This window comes from Planococcus citri, chromosome 1 (assembly GCF_950023065.1).
Source record: "Planococcus citri chromosome 1, ihPlaCitr1.1, whole genome shotgun sequence".
Taxonomy (NCBI): domain Eukaryota; kingdom Metazoa; phylum Arthropoda; class Insecta; order Hemiptera; family Pseudococcidae; genus Planococcus; species Planococcus citri.
Window position 1 is genome coordinate 90871181 of NC_088677.1, and position 15656 is coordinate 90886836.

Genomic DNA, 15656 nt, shown 5'->3' on the forward strand with positions numbered 1-15656 from the left:
TGGTAAAACCAAGAAGAAAATACCAGTACTCGTAATTAGCTAATTACTAATTAATTAGAAGTACTAGTACCGGTGTGGTGTAGCCTGTACCCTGTAGGTAGTAAATTTTTTTTATTATTATTATTGCTGAAGTGAAGTGTGTTCAAGGGTGAACGCCATTCGCATTTCGAAAAAAAAAAGCGGAACCGAACGGAACGCACCCATCACTGCCACCTCACAGCTCACAGTACTCACACTGTAGTGTACGTGGTAACGTTATCGTTCGTAACACACTCTCGCCGCTCGTTTGTCGTTTCTACTCCTTTGATTTTTGAAATCTGTTGAAGGCGTGTTGAAGGAGTTTTTTAAAAATCTGTACCGGAACCGGACAAGAAATAAATATCAAACATTTTTCTGATTTTTCTGTCGATGTGTTTCTTCAATCAAAGCGAAGCAAAATTAAGCGCAAACCGCGGAAAAATTTTATTGTAAAAACTCGATACTTTACGACACCTTTTCAAAAGAGATGAAAAATTAATAAAATAAATAGAAATACAAAATGACTGGTGAAAAAATCAGATAATACACGATATCCTCCGTTATACTCTAGTATAAATTAATTCGAAACATAAAATTAACACGTAATTCAAATTACGAATCGTCCAGACGGATTTTTTTGCCGGAATTACCATCCAAAAAGATATTCCATGGTTTTCGATACAACTCCCGAGCTTTTGGTAGGAACATTGGTTAAAGATACGACCTGCGACATAAAAACGTAGGCATCGCATTATTCGGGTTTAGTATTTACGATATGTACTTACGTATAACTCGTGAAAATTACTATTTACCTCATTTTCATTATTAGCTACGGTTAAACGACGAATATTTGATGGCGGTGACATCGGACCGAATGCTGGCCTCGGTGAACAAGTCTCACTTTGAGGATGGACGGATAAAGACCGATTCGTCAAACTTTCCGAATGATGCTACGAAAATGAAAGACAAAACAAAAAGACGATTACGTATTATTCGAATAAAATAGGCGATTGTACGATAAGGTTCGGGCGAAAAATACGTACTTTATCTTTACGCGAAACGACGCCGATCATTAAATTGGACGATATCTGTTTGCCATTTTGTGACAAAGCTGATTGAGCTTCTCGTCTATTGGAATATTTAACGTGAATCCAGTTACCTCCGTTGGACGAATATCTTTTGTCGACAATTTGACCGTAACGCACGAAATACGACAAGACCAGGTCGATCTGAGACGGTGTAAAACCAAATATCGTTACCCAATTTTCATTAAAATCGCCGACAGCTTGAAAGTCTCGACTGAAATCGTTGGAAATGGCGTTAAAGATACGAAAGAAAGTTTTCAGATAAGCGATGTAAAAGGGAAAATCGATCGATTACTTGTAAGTATTGCTAATGGAAATTTCGTTGGTCAAGTTAGTATTATTCAGAGGATGCGATATGCTGTAATCTGCTAAGCTTATGATCGGAGGTCCATCGTGTTTTTCTGCCGTGGAAACGGGACTTTGTACCGTATTCCTGAAAAAGAAATACGCTCGCAGTTAGACGGAGAGTCGAAAAGAAGAGAAATTACGACTCGAGAATTAGGCCGAGTACCTGTCGATTGGAATGTTGTAATTGAAAGAAGACTGCAAAGCGTTGTACTGCGACTTGGTTGGAGAAGCGAGTTTAGGAGATGAATACAACGAGTCGTTTCCCGGTTCACTTCCCAATAAAAAAGACGGAAGAAATTGAGAATTCGAAGCGGACGTCGCGTCAAATAATCCGGAAGCATTCAACGATGTATTTGGAGTTCCGATTGTCATTGGTTCCATCACTAAGCGAGGCGCACTTGAAAAAAATATAGTAGAAAATCGATTCGCAGAAATTTATCAGGAACACCGATACCGATACCGATACCGATACCGACAGACCGACTACCGAGAGAGAGATCACAATTTGCAGGTAAAAAATCAAAAAAATGCGTTCCGATCCGTTAAAGTTGAAATTTTCATCATGTTTTTCAATTTTTCAATTTTTTATCAAACTTTATCGAGTGGGTACAAAATTGTGTGAAATGAAAAATTTTCAAAAATGAAAGGATGCGAAGCAATTTAATTTACGTAATACACACTCGTAATCTCATCATTACACCTCTGTCGCTAGATGCAAAATGTACATCATTATGAGCGACCTAATGCCGGGTCAAACACGTACGTAATAGACGTATTATGTACGTGGTGTTATGTGGCAACGCCGCGAAACTCGCCATTACCAGTGTTCCCAATTTAGCGGTTTTCAAGCTATTCCTAGCGATTTTGAACATAGAAAACCGCCAAAAAATGTCAATCTAGCGGCTAGCGGGAAGTCTAGCGTTTTTGACTTCATCCGAAAAAATGACCACTTTTACCATTTCAACTCACTAATTCAGCATTTCAGCTAAAAAATTTCAATTTTTGGAAAGAAAAATCAATGAAATTTAATTTTTGTAAAACCCATCCACTCGCTATCTAGTGTGTTTTGCAATTATTTTTCTCTTAGTTTGCAGTGTTGCAATAATTTTGTGTTGAGAAATGAAAAAACGCATTTTTTACATGACTTTGGGTTTAAAAAAATGATGAAAATCTAGCGGAAAGTCTAGCGATTTTGCTATAGGGAATTTAGCGGTTTTTAGCGGTTTTTTAGGATCAATCTGGCGGGATTCTTCAATATGACATTGGCAACACTGGCCATTACGTACGTGTTACGTTTGGACATAATTTAACAAATTTAACCGGTGAAGTTTGGTCACTCATAGACGCACATTTTTTGCATCTAAACAACAGAAGTGTAAAATGGTGAGGTTACGAGTGTTTATTATGTAAAGCACCTTACATTACGCGATTAATAAAGTGTGTGATTATGAACTCGTGCAAAGTTACAGCGCTCGTCTTCGACTCGCGCAGTAACTTTGCACTCGTTCATAATCACCCACATTATTAATCTAGTAATGTAATGTACTATTTTTGTTTTTTCGTGTTACAAACAACGTTTACTCGCACTTTTAAATTGAAAAATTATAATTCGAGCTTATAAAATGCGGAAAAGATTCTTTCTAGATTTATAATTCCATATAACTCGTTTAAATTCGATTATAAAAAAATGTCCAAATTCCAAAATGTTCCGTTTCTCTTTTTTTGGCCAATTTTGATACCCATTCGACTGTAGTCGATGTTTTCCGGAAAGAACCGTAAACACACGCAATTCTGAACTCTCTCTTATCAACACTCAACTCAACGAAGCACTCGAATTATTGTATTTTTTCATCATTTCAATCTAATGTTTTTTTGAAATTAGTTTTCAGAGAAATTCAAGAAATGTAATCGAAGACAGATCGACATCTGCGCTGTCTAATCAGTTTAATCATTTTGACAGAATTATAAAAGAAGAAAGCCATCATGTTCGCCGGATTTTGTAAAAGTAAGCGGCCATCATTTTTATAGTCTGTACAACCTCTTACTGCAAAGTTTCTGTGCGGCGGCTTAGTACTTGATGAAACGAAAACTGGAAAACTGGAGGAGCGTCACCTTGTGATACATATCACACCGCCGTCCTCACTTACTCATTATTATCGTAATTATTCGTTAAAATTGGCGGTGACGCACCGCCGCGCCGCACCGGTGTTCTGTTTAACGGAATGAAGTAAATTTAAATTTTGCAGTTTGAGCGTTCTGTTGTACGGACTAGAATCGAATTTGTACGCCTCGAAGCCGTTCATTTTGCGTATCGAGTTATAATGTACCTAATCGAAATCGATTGTTGACAATTTACAGACCATTCGTTGAAAACGCACGCCGTACTCTTTCAGTCAGTCAGATATAAAAGAGTGAATTTAAGGAAACCGAGACCGCCGCATTTCGAGGCGCAAAGAATAGAAAAGTTTGTACGCGTTAGCATTCCTAAGCCGTACGATGCTGATTTTCCTCAATTTTTGAAGTGCAGAAAACCGCTCAAGAGTATCGTTGCCGAAAAGGAAGAAGTGAGTGTTGGCGGCCCATCGGCCCATCGCATCGTCCAGTGACAGCGAGTGGTTAACAACTAGCAGCCCAACCCTAGTTATATAAGAAACCGCCGTCGTTTTTATTACAAAAATTGAAAAAAAGTTTTTTTTTTTTATCATTTGCAACATTATTGGAAATGGAATGGAAACCGTTGATAATCGAGTAAAACTCGTTTGAAATATTTCTAAATGCGATTAAAACGAGAAATTGAGAAATTTTCCAACAGTTGCGAGTTGAACGAGCGAATTTATCGTCCGTTACTCGTATTTTTTTTTTCTATTTTAAATATGTACCATGTATGTACCTTCGGTACCTAATACCTATATTTTCTTATCGTTTAAAACGTGTTTTAAACACCGTTTTGAACGTGCGCTGTTTCAAACGATGCAACCCCTATGTCTAACGTCGTAACTTTAAGAAAGCGTCTAAAGCCCAGCAGTCGTAGTTGTATGTAATCGTACATTCTGTAGGTAACGTTCTTTTGGGTTGTATTTTAGGAAAACCCGTACGAAAGAATATTGGCTAACGAGCTGCTCGAGTTGTTTGAGAAGTCTAAAATGATAATGTTTCTTCATGCGAATCCCGTGTGCGGCGAAGATTTTTATCGAGTAAGTTTTGTTTTGTTTTTTGTCGAGCAACGACGTTTTAAATTTAACTCGCCGACAAGTCGGTTGGAAACATGAATCGCGAGAGTTGTCTGCTACCTAGATAGCTAATACTCGATACTCGGTGAGATGCGAGTAATACGTATTTTTGCGTGTTTCAGTCGATAAAGACGTTTAAAAAAGCCGACATGGAGCTGGTGCAACGAAGCAAAACTACCGTCAAGATGGCCGTAGAGAATAGCAAATATCTTCCAATCACGAGTCTGTTTCATTCGCATACGGTAACTTTGTGCAGCGCTGCCGTTCAAATTGACGTAGCCTTCAAATTGCTGAAAAAGATGCCTTATTACATTCTGCTCGGTAGGTGTTGGTGCTCGATTGCCTAGATATGTACTTATACCTACGGCTACGAGTAATACGAGCCTTATTTGCTGGCCAAGCGGGCAAGCGTACAGACTACAGAAAGTACCTACCTAATTTTAATTCGAGTTTTTCGAGTTGGCCACCGTCTGCTTTAACTGTGCCGTACCGTGCCGTGCTAATTGAACGTACCTAACTACCTATCATCTTCGGTGGACTAGACTGTTGGCGGTCGGTCATTTGCTATAAATTTAAAATCCGTTTACGAATTCGAATTGGATTTCGGTATCCGCGTTACCTGCGAAGAGTGGTTATCTATTTATCATTTACGCATTTCTCGCGAAATAAAAGTTATACGAGTAGGTGCTCGGGCGGGTACCTTACCTTACATAGAATAATAGGAGGTATTCTACGTACGAGTAGATTAGATACGTACTACATACTAGTAAGTAGGTAGGTACTTGACGATGGTTCCCGTGTGAACAGTGACGCAATTTTTTCATTTTTATTTTCTTCCGTACGTACTCGTATACTATGCCAGAATAGAAAATAATACTGGTTAGACGATGCGATGTAATTATTGGCTCGATGTTTCTGTTTCTGACGCAGGTGGAATAGTAAACGATCAATTTTTACACAGAAACAAGTTGGAAGAATACAGCAAGTTACCAAATTTAGACGTCGTCAGAGGACAGCTGGTTCATACATTAAACGCCGGCAGTGCCGCACTCGCCAACAACATTTTAAATCATCATCAAAACGATTTTGTTTCCTTGTTAGACCGTTTACCGCCGAAATCGTAATTCTTTCTATGTAAATAAGCGTCATCGAAGATAGAAATAGTTGTAATTTAGTAAATGTTATCGATTATCGATTAACTATGTACAATTGCAATGGCTGAGGGGTTGGGGGGGGATGTACATTGTATCTATTTTTTCTCTCCTAGGTATGTAGTATGTACCATGTACACATCTGCACTGTAGGTACACGGTGGCATCTTCGTAGTACCTACGTTACGATATGATCGTTATTTTTTGACGAATTAATATTCGGTGATTTCGGTTGAAACGTTGCAATAGTGTTGAGAAATTCGCTAGAGATGGGCTACTTTTAAGCGTATACTGAAAGCGAAGTTGGATTTGCGCGTGAGAGGGAGGAAGGTGTTACCCTCTTGTAAGAGGTGACTCGTGTCTGTATGAATTGGCTCGAACTAAATTCAAATCACAAAATTGGACGGAAGATGCGAATTTTTGCGTGTCGACGCTAGTTTGTTAGTTGTTGTCGCGAACAGTGTTACTGTTTCAGTGAGCCGTGGCCATGGAGGCGGCGGTGACGGCGGCGCTTTCGTTGAAGGCTCGCACTTGCGGTTTTAATAGCTGTATGTCTTTGGCAGTGGTTCGGCAGCACCCTCCGATAATGGCGAGTCCGCTATTCAGCCAGTCTGCGGCGTAGCTGTGAATGGTCGCACTCCCTGGCAGCGTTACCCATCTGTTGAAGATGAAAAAAAAAAAATCACTCGCATTTAGTACAATTCGTTTCAAATTATGTACGTACTACGAATGGTGTAGGAAGAAATGCTAATGCTAATACGCGGAGCGATCGATATGGCGTTTGCGGTTGTATCGCCAAATTATCGTCCCTTACGAACAGGCTGAGGGTACGTGATTTGATTTTCGTAAACCCGAATTTCGAGTGTCTAGCATTATCACTTATCAGCGCTTAGCGGCGGATACCTATTACCTACCCCTGATACGTAGGTCGGTGCCTACTGCCTAGGTAAGTAATATCTGCGCTGTGCGGGTTAATAAGTAAAGCTATATACCTAAAGGGTATGGGTACTCCTACTCACTTTTTGTCTGTTTTGTTGTAATTTTCGCCGCTATTCGGATATGCGATGGTCGGTATAGGCGATTCTTCGGGCAAATTCGCCTGTCGTATGTCACGTATTAATGGCGTTACGAAAGATGGTTTTAAACAGTTGACGCCAATTGCTACCAGCTGCCGCTTACCCATCGACCATAATTTATTCGCAGCGTTTCCGATGCGATCTTGAGCGACTGTCGTAGAGCCGTTCTAAAGGACCAATCGCAGATGTAGAGGCATTAAAAACGAGGCTAAGTATGTGCGGTTGGTAAGTTGCCTTACAAGCGAGTAAAGAAAAAAAAGCTAATAAAATTCCCGCTTATTCGGAGACTGTTCATACTAAGAACTTGTCCATCTTTATCCCAAGTCCGAACTAAGTATATACGTAAGTATTCCCTCGCCTCGCTCTCCCGCGGTCTCCCCCCTCTTAAATCAGTGATTTACTCTTTCGCCTCATCCGACAAAACGTATAAACTGTGTAATTCGTTTTTCTGTCTTTCTTACCTTTTTCTGCTTTTTTTTTTCAGTGTTTTTGAATCGTCAAGTTTTGCAATGTATAGGTAAACAGGGTGTGCAGAAATATCGTGAACCCCTAAAACAGTTTTCTGCTAAATGTTTCGGTTGATCGCAGTGAATGATACGAGAGTAGGCCTACTAATGATAGCGCGTGATTGGTTGTTAGACTGAGGAGATAACATTTCACCAATCATACGCGTCCATTTCAGATTGCCAACCTACCTGTACAATGTATTTTTAATTTAAAAAAAAACATTCTTAGGGGTTCGCGATATTTTTGGGCACCCTGTACGTAATACCTACCTACTACACACATATCTACATACATGTTGTAATACCTATTACGAATACCTAAATGATGGAATATAGGCGGCTATGCGTACGCGTACCTCGCAAGTGAACGATATCCAAGCTTTCTGTTGTGGAAATTCTCGCAGTAATTCGAGTATCGCTTCGGCTTCGGATAAGGCCGGTATCGTTTCGATGGCTAAAAAATCAACGCCACTGTCGACCAAAGCTGACATTCGAGGACGATGCCAATTTTTAAGCGACTCGTTGGAAATGTGTTTGGCGTATTTTCCGTGGTATTCCGAGCCGTCGTGTAAACAAGCTCCGTACGACCCTATAGACCCTGCCACCAAAACTGCGCCGGCAAAAACACACCAATATAACTAATCGTAGGAAAGTATAAAACGTTGAAAGAGAACTAGGTAGTAGGTCTAGGTACATCTACATACACAAAATAGGCCCTAGCCCCTAGCCCTACACCGTGCATTAATACACAATATATGGTACATAATATGTATATGGTACGAGGAGTTTACTTTCCAATTCCAACCTGCAGCCGCATTAAGTACACCTAGGTATCGTACATATTACTTTAATTGCCACAAACAATATACTGATTTTTTATCGTTATGCGGTGTCGTTTTTATTATTTTTCGTTTTTCGTTTTGTTGTAATGCTTCGCAGTAACGCGATGAAGAAAAGAATTGAGGGGGAAAAATAAATGGTAGGTAGGTAGGTACCTCTGAACAAGAATGACACTGCTATGTGTAAGTAGGTAAGTCAATCGTACGATGGGCGTTTGAAAAAAAAATTATGATTTAGGTACTCGAGAAAGATGTACCTACCGACCTACCCATACGTTGAGGACGAGTGAAACCACTTGACGGCCCAAAAGTTGGTGTACTTGATGGTACGCCGTACGCGAATTTGCTACAGCGCACAATGCAGAGAGTCTCGCGAATACCTACTCGCATTCGCCTACCTTTGTTTTGTTTTATTTTTCTTGTAAGTAGGTAGTTTTGCTGTCGAGTTTGTTAAGTACATATATAGGTAGGTACCTTTTTTTTCGACGATTCGGTTAGCATTCTCTTGAATGATGGCTTGTTTCGCTAGTTGAACGGCTTTTTTGATAAGATGATAACTCTGGTGAGATGACAGTTGCAAGTGCTTGTTGAAGCCTTCTATGCTAGCTTGATAAGTATTTGTAGTTATTATATCGGCTCCGGCTGTCGACGACGACGACGTTGCAAAATTCAAACATTGAAAAATAAAAGTACATAATTATAAAAACTCGCTTTTAGCCAATAATACGTATTACTTAGGTCTTACGTATTTACTCGTACCTATGTAGTATTTGAAATTTTGGTAGCTTTAAGCTAAGAGTAGGTAGGTCTATAGACCTCCCTGCATAAGTAGGTTTACTAGGTATATTATCTCTAGTATAGGGTACCTGCGTTACATCGTACACTAACTAGCTAGACTACATATACCTACCTACTCGTATGTAGGTAGTAGGTACCGTAAGATTACAATGCAACATGCGAATAGCTATAAAGATACATGATATACCAAAGTAGGTATGTTAAAAAATAGTGTGTGTGTGTGTGTGTGTGTGTGTGTGTCGTTAACGCGTGAACGCACGATTAACCAACTCGTCTTACGCTGGATTTTTGACATTGACCCTTACAAAGAGTCGATCGAGTCAAGGCAGAAATGGCAGAATGAAAGCCATTAGCCATTGCCATTATATACTCGTCAGTCGTCGTATGTGTAGGTGATATTAGGGTACCTACTTATGTGCCGAAATGATATTCTGGCGAGTTGTGGAACTGGAAGAAAAGCTGCTGAAATGTTCTGCTTGTATTGTAGGTGTACTCGTGCAGTATGGTGTGCATTCGGCGACACGTGTGCCATTGGCTATGATGTGGCGCCGATTATCGCGCAGTTGTACGGCAGATGCAAACGCTGCCCCGATGGTGTGACATGTCAACAAATTGAAACGCCGACAATACCACCGGCACCGGCACAGACCACAACGCAACGCATGTGCGACGAAGAACGCGTATGCGGTTGCGGTTGCGGTATGTGTCCCGATGTTGAATCGACGAAGAAGACGACGACATCCATGTGGGTATTTTTGATCCCTCGTCCCTCGTCTCTCGTCCCTCAGGGACCTTGAAAACATGAGCCTGGCATGAGCGAGCAGAATAGGCCAGTAAGCTATGGTAGTATAATGTACCTGTTTGCGCAAATGTCTGCGAACCTAAAGATAGGTTATTGTAATATGCGAACGTTGAACGTATACGAGCGAGCGAGCTTACAAGTACATCTATTACATGCTGTACCATTAGACCATACATACCATACGTGATACGTGTACCTATATTATCTACGCACTTCGCAGTTTGATAGTTTTACGTTTAAGCTGCGACTCTCGCGGCCCAATCATTTCTCATTTATCGTGTACCTTAAATGTCAACTAGGTACTTTTACACTACATACCTATAATAATTTGCGCAGCGCGGCGCGGCGCACTTCTTGGAAAATGTATACGCACCATTCATCAAGTAGGTAGGTATGCTAACGTACCTACCTTTACCTAAGTAGGTATGCGATGCGATGCGACGCGACGCGACGCAACGCTGCGCATTTTACTGGTAGGTAATCGGTACTCGTAAGTAATAATTAATACCGGTAGGTATTATCTGAGTGGCCAATTGCGATTGGCATTCTGCACTGTGCACTCGCATCACCTACCTTTGATGTAGTCTCTGTGCGTTTTTATTACTGCTTCGGGATCGGTAACGAGATACCGAGAGCACCATAGCGGATGATTCGCATACTCGGCGTCCGTATTCACGTGATAACTTAGTTGGGAAGAAAAGCCGCCATCTAATAGCGTTACCGCTCGTACTGCCACTGCCGAATTCTCTTTATCTTCCATATCTGTTTATCTGTATCTGTAACGTTAACGTACGAGTAGGTTAAGACGCGACGCGATGCGACCTATGTTCGAAGCACATTCCAAGTCGAATACCAACGGCAAACAATAGGGTACTCGACGCAGCTATCGCAGTTATATACTCGTACGTAAAGTAAAGTTGGTACTCTAGCCAATCCAAGATTGACGAGTATATTCGATTGTGTCTGCGTATTTATTTATAGGTATAAGTACACTTAGGTAACCGTTGTTTTGAAGACAGACAGGCAGGTTAGGTAGGTACCTATATAGATCTTGGTGGGCTATTCATGGATACCACCATGTGATAACGTTTCTACGTACTACCTACCTACTATGTATTTCGCAGATTGCACTTGGCAGACGTGTACCCAAGTGACACAACTGAACTGACGATTAGGAGACTCTCGAGTGTCAAGTACCTATCCGATAGATACCAAAATACGAGTACCTATCTGTAATAAACGGTATACTTAATTATGTACCGTGAAATGGGGATGAATTAAAAAATGAATAAGCCCGCGAGAAACTTTACGATGATCGACGACCGTACCGTACCGCGTATAAATTAAAAAAAAAAGTAACGCCGCTAAAGGCTAGATACGAATATTTTTGCTCGTAGATAGAAAAGTTCAGGACACATTTTGCATCCGTCAACTATGACGGTAATCATCATTATTCTAATCATTTTAACGAAACAGCAAACTATGTATACCTAATTACCTACCTATTCTATCTACGTATATGTATCTATGTATAATCCACGATTCGTCCACCCTGTTGTACAAGTAGGCACCATAAACTAAAAGTACGTGTACATAGTTCAAGTGATGAAATGACTTCCAAGTTGTTTCGCGTCTAATCTACTGTATAGTTGTACATATTTGTTGTTGGTTAAGCATTCTCATTTGCTAACCGTTTCACTATGTGCTTTAACTGCTTGATGATGATGGTTCGTTAAGCAGATCTACCTTTTAAGTGATGATCAAACTAAATATAATATAACGGAAATTGAAAAGTTGCAGGTTGATAGCTACAAGTTGAGAAGTAGTATTGCAGATGAGAAATTAAATGTAAAAATTCAAAGTGAAATAACGACAAAGCGTTTTCCTACAGTAAAATAATTGTTTTTTACATTTGTTTATACAAATCGCTTCTCACGAAGAGCATAGATATGAGCAGTCAAATTCAATTTTCAGGCGTACGAGTATAGGACAATTGAATCGGTGAGAACAGAAAGGGACCAAGTCACAATGTCGGAAATTTTCTTTTCGCGGATATGTGGGTTTTGAAATACGACGGATCGACTGGCGATGCCAGATTTCCGCAAAACTACCGGGAAAGTGGTAATTGAGTGCAGAAAAGGGCCGGGTCCGCAATCCGCATTGATGACTTTTTTGTTAAATTTTTTGAATTCCTTGGAAAATAACAAACTTTTTTGAGAAGGCCACTTTTTGAAATTCAAGTTCATCTCTTTACTGAAGAAAGACGAAAAAATTAACAACTTGGGCAAAAAGTTTTACACCTGGAGGGGTTTTTGGTCAATTTAAACGAGATAGTAGTTTAAGTGATGTACGATGTACTTAGATATGTAGAATCAAGCCCCATTCGTGCCCGAGCGATTTCAAGAAAAATTACTTCTAGTTTGGTTCAGGATGGTCTTTGAACCGGTAAGTTGGCATCCTTGACTGAAAGAAACTGTAAATTTGAACTCGGAGTCGGGGCCCCTGATTTACTTTGAAATTGCTTTTTTACGCTAAAAAAAGGTCTTAAAATTGAAAAAGACGTGAAAACAAACACCAAATAAATTGCCTCGAGGCGCAAAAATAATTCAAAACGTGGAGTTTTTCAGGAAATTCAATTTTTAGTAGATACTAAAATATCGATATAAAACTGTTTTTAATCGGGTAAGTTGGTATTCCTGAATGAATTAAATTGTAAATTGGAACTCACGGGCCTCGATTTACCCTAAAATAATTTCTTTCACGTTTGTAAACGGGTTTTAAATGGAGAAAAACGTGATTTTATTCGATGGCGTCGAAGAAGTTGCCTACTCTCAAGGCAGAAAAATTACTCGAAACGTGGCGTTTTTTTTTAGCAAATGTGATCATCAATAATAATAATAATAAAGAATTCAAATGGATTTTAATCCGGTAAGTCGGTATCCCTGAATGGAAAAAATTATAGTAGTGGTGTCAAGTATCGTCGAAAAAAAGTATCGATTAGTATCGAATGATTCTCCAAAAGTATCGATACTCTAATTATTCACAGTTTTACCGGTGTTTTTTTTTTTACCTTGGGCCATGGCCCAGAGGAAAAATTGAAAAATACAGTGACAAATTGACAACAGCTTGAATTTTACAAAAATTTGAACAGTTTTTAGTAGGTAATTATAGTTTTTTTTTATGCATTTCACTCGCATTTAGAGGTTTAAACGATGTTTTTCACCATTATCGATGTTTTTTGACACCACTAAATGTAAATTTGAACTCCGGGGCCTCGATTTACCCTAAGGTAATTTTTCACGTTTGTAGAAGGGTTTTAAATGCGGAAAAATGTGATTTTTTAAAATTGTGTCGAAGAAATTGCCTACTTTCAAGGCATAAAAATTACTCGAAACGTGGCGTTTTCCCACAAATGTGAAGATCATCAATTAATGAAATAATACGTAACGGTTTTTAATCCGGTAAGTTGGCATCCCTGAATAAAGTAAATTGTAAATTTGAACTCCACGGCTTTGATTTATCCCACAATAATTTCTTTTACCTTTGTAGAATGGTTTTAAATTTTCTACCTACCTCTTAAAACTCGATTAAAATCGATAAAAACGCCACTTGTTAAGGAATAGGTACCTTACGTAGGTACAAGTACAGGGTGCCCAGAAATATCGAGTACCCCCAAAAAAGTTTTCTACAGTGAATGATGATAATGATAGCACATGATTGGTTGTTGGGCTGGAGAGATAACATTCCACCAATCATATGCATCATACTTCACGTTGCCAACCTATAATATTTTTAATGAAAAACTTTCTTAGGGGTACTCGATATTTCTGGGCACCCTGTATAAAAGATATCAAATGGTACCTATAGGTACGTGAATATTAAAAGTGATCTTTAGGTGCTCGAGAATCATTCAAATTCAAGGTACATAATATGCACATATTTTTTACATAGGTAAGTATTCAACTGTTTTGGAAAACTCCGATAAATTTTTTAATGTGATCCTTTAGTTCGTATCTAATAATGAAGTGTATTTTTCGTAATTGCACGAAAAGCGACTTCGTGGCGTGAATCACTTTCAATCGATCTCAGATGCCACAATAGGTATTTGACAGGGCAAAAAAATCAAAAAAATTAAAATTGAATTGACCCATCAATCAGGAAACACGTCCTCCGGTTTCTATCCATGTTTTTTCACGAGTTCCGTTCGAATCATCAAAATATGAAGACTCCTACTCTATCTCAATACCCACTGCCTGTTAACAGGCCTTCGAATAAGTATAAAAATAGAAGATTCCAAATCAAAAATTAAAATGTGAAAACCTCAAAACTTAACCTTCAAGGTGATAGCTGTACTACGTATTCGTAATAAAGGAAAAAAATTAAACTCTTTTCTACTTTCTTCTCAACAAAATGATTGTCAAAATAAGATCCTAAAAGCCTTCCAATTTGTCATAAAAATGCAAAAAAAAATATCGAAGTTGCACCTTAATTGTCCGTAATCTCATTATTTCAGTTGCAATAATTCGTGGATCTTGAACTTGTACTTTTTCGAAAGAGACCGCATTAAAAAATACCTCTCGTCATCGTAGTCGCGCTCCTTTACAGGAGATAGCGTATAGTATACTTCCATCTATATTAGCCGTTTCCTCCCTCTCGCCGATCTTCCTAGGTAACTTCATTTACTCTCATTCAACATTCCTGAAACTTAGTACATACATCTACCTAGTAGATAATTGTTAAAATTAACGCTCCCTCACTCGGCCTCGATTTCTTCGAGAATTGTATAAAAATTTATGCATCAAGCGATAGAATTTCTATTTTCTTTGTAGAAGATTTTTATTTTTAGAAACGAGCCAAGGGCTGCGTGAAAAGAATGAAGAAAAATATAATAATTAGTGAAACGTGATTTATTTTTTGTAACAGTAGATGGATTTGAGATATCACTATGCAGAAGAGAACACACAAAATTGCGCAATTATATGAGTTTTGTTCCAAAATGTGTTCTGATTTTGTGTAAAAATCTGTAAACTCTAAAAATCAGTGATATAAGAAAAGATCAAAAAGTAAATTTGGAATTTTTCACTTCCCCACGCCTCACCCCCCACCAATACAAAAAAAATGAATGCAGATTCAAATTCTATGACCTCGAAAACATATCAATCGCGACATATTACAGAATAATATAAGCAAAATTTGAAATTCCCCCCACCCCACGCCTCACCGTTCACCCCTACCAAAAAATAACTTCACATTCGAACTCTACGACCTCGAAAACATATTAATCGATATATTACACGATAATATAAGCAACATTTGAAATTTTCCGGCTCCCCGCGCCTCACCTCCCACCCCTACAAAAAAATAAGTGCAGATTCGATTGACGTATTGCACATTAATGAGGGTTGAATCCGAATTATCACCGTTTTTTGGGGGGTTTTGGGGGGGGGGGGGGGTCTGTGGCCCACTGTGAAGCATAGTCAAATTTTATCACATGTCATTTGTCATTCCATTTCGAATAACCTTTGGAAAAAACTTGGATTGGTGGATGTTGGCTGCTTTTTTTGCCCAACAGGGTCCACTGGATGTGGGCCGCTTTTGAGGACATCCGGGTTAGTGGATGTAGGCCACGTTTATGGCCACCAAGGTCCACCCGATGTAAGCCGCTCTTGAGGACATCCGGGTTGGTGGATGTATGCCATCTTTTTCGCCACCAGGGTCCACTGGATGTGGGCCACTGTTGAGGATGGGTTGGTGGATGTAGGCCACGTTTATGGTCACCAGGGTCCACTGGATGTGGGCCGCT

General features: G+C 39.3%; 3 protein-coding genes across 4 annotated transcripts; 1 reads left to right on the forward strand and 2 right to left on the reverse strand.

The window, feature by feature from the left end:
• Positions 1-438: 438 nt before the first annotated feature.
• Positions 439-2381, reverse strand: LOC135841327 (nucleoporin NUP35-like). Its single transcript, XM_065358239.1, has 5 exons — positions 1615-2381; positions 1399-1536; positions 1062-1317; positions 831-968; positions 439-742 (listed from the first exon to the last, which is right to left on the reverse strand). Exons 1-5 carry the CDS (start codon positions 1830-1832, stop codon positions 665-667), a joined length of 828 nt encoding a protein of 275 aa, XP_065214311.1. The 5' UTR covers positions 1833-2381; the 3' UTR covers positions 439-664.
• Positions 2382-2706: 325 nt separating this feature from the next.
• On the forward strand, positions 2707-5880 carry LOC135841332 (large ribosomal subunit protein uL10m-like). The gene is made up of 6 exons (XM_065358253.1): positions 2707-2834; positions 3334-3456; positions 3810-4015; positions 4535-4645; positions 4804-5002; positions 5612-5880. The coding sequence occupies exons 2-6, from the start codon at positions 3435-3437 to the stop codon at positions 5803-5805; spliced, it is 732 nt and encodes a 243-aa protein (XP_065214325.1). The 5' UTR covers positions 2707-2834; positions 3334-3434; the 3' UTR covers positions 5806-5880.
• On the reverse strand, positions 4808-14704 carry LOC135841314 (homocysteine S-methyltransferase YbgG-like). 2 transcript variants are annotated; one of them, XM_065358227.1, is made up of 6 exons: positions 10427-10566; positions 9463-9843; positions 8728-8895; positions 7771-8024; positions 6852-7075; positions 4808-6490 (listed from the first exon to the last, which is right to left on the reverse strand). In XM_065358227.1, exons 2-6 carry the CDS (start codon positions 9581-9583, stop codon positions 6304-6306), a joined length of 954 nt encoding a protein of 317 aa, XP_065214299.1. In that variant the 5' UTR covers positions 9584-9843; positions 10427-10566; the 3' UTR covers positions 4808-6303. The 2 variants fall into 2 exon arrangements, with proteins under 2 accessions (XP_065214299.1, XP_065214289.1); XM_065358217.1 differs by lacking the exon at positions 9463-9843 and having other exon boundaries at positions 10427-14704.
• Between the last annotated feature and the right edge of the window lie 952 nt (positions 14705-15656).

What these genes read in the sequence shown, in the direction of transcription:
- LOC135841327 (XM_065358239.1), bottom strand. Translation starts at nt 1,832, where the DNA reads ATGGAACCAATGACAATCGGAACTCCAAATACATCGTTGAATGCTTCC. An exon ending in TACAACATTCCAATCGACAG is followed by an intron (nt 1,537 to 1,614) that starts GTACTCGGCCTA and finishes TTTCTTTTTCAG; the next exon opens with GAATACGGTACAAAGTCCCG. An exon ending in TCGTTTCGCGTAAAGATAAA is followed by an intron (nt 969 to 1,061) that starts GTACGTATTTTT and finishes TCATTTTCGTAG; the next exon opens with CATCATTCGGAAAGTTTGAC.
- LOC135841314 (XM_065358217.1), bottom strand. Translation starts at nt 10,613, where the DNA reads ATGGAAGATAAAGAGAATTCGGCAGTGGCAGTACGAGCGGTAACGCTA. An exon ending in GCACAGAGACTACATCAAAG is followed by an intron (nt 8,896 to 10,426) that starts GTAGGTGATGCG and finishes CGTCGTCGACAG; the next exon opens with CCGGAGCCGATATAATAACT. An exon ending in TACAACAAAACAGACAAAAA is followed by an intron (nt 6,491 to 6,851) that starts GTGAGTAGGAGT and finishes CATCTTCAACAG; the next exon opens with ATGGGTAACGCTGCCAGGGA.
- LOC135841332 (XM_065358253.1), top strand. Translation starts at nt 3,435, where the DNA reads ATGTTCGCCGGATTTTGTAAAA. An exon ending in TCGTTGCCGAAAAGGAAGAA is followed by an intron (nt 4,016 to 4,534) that starts GTGAGTGTTGGC and finishes GTTGTATTTTAG; the next exon opens with GAAAACCCGTACGAAAGAAT. An exon ending in GCCTTATTACATTCTGCTCG is followed by an intron (nt 5,003 to 5,611) that starts GTAGGTGTTGGT and finishes TTTCTGACGCAG; the next exon opens with GTGGAATAGTAAACGATCAA.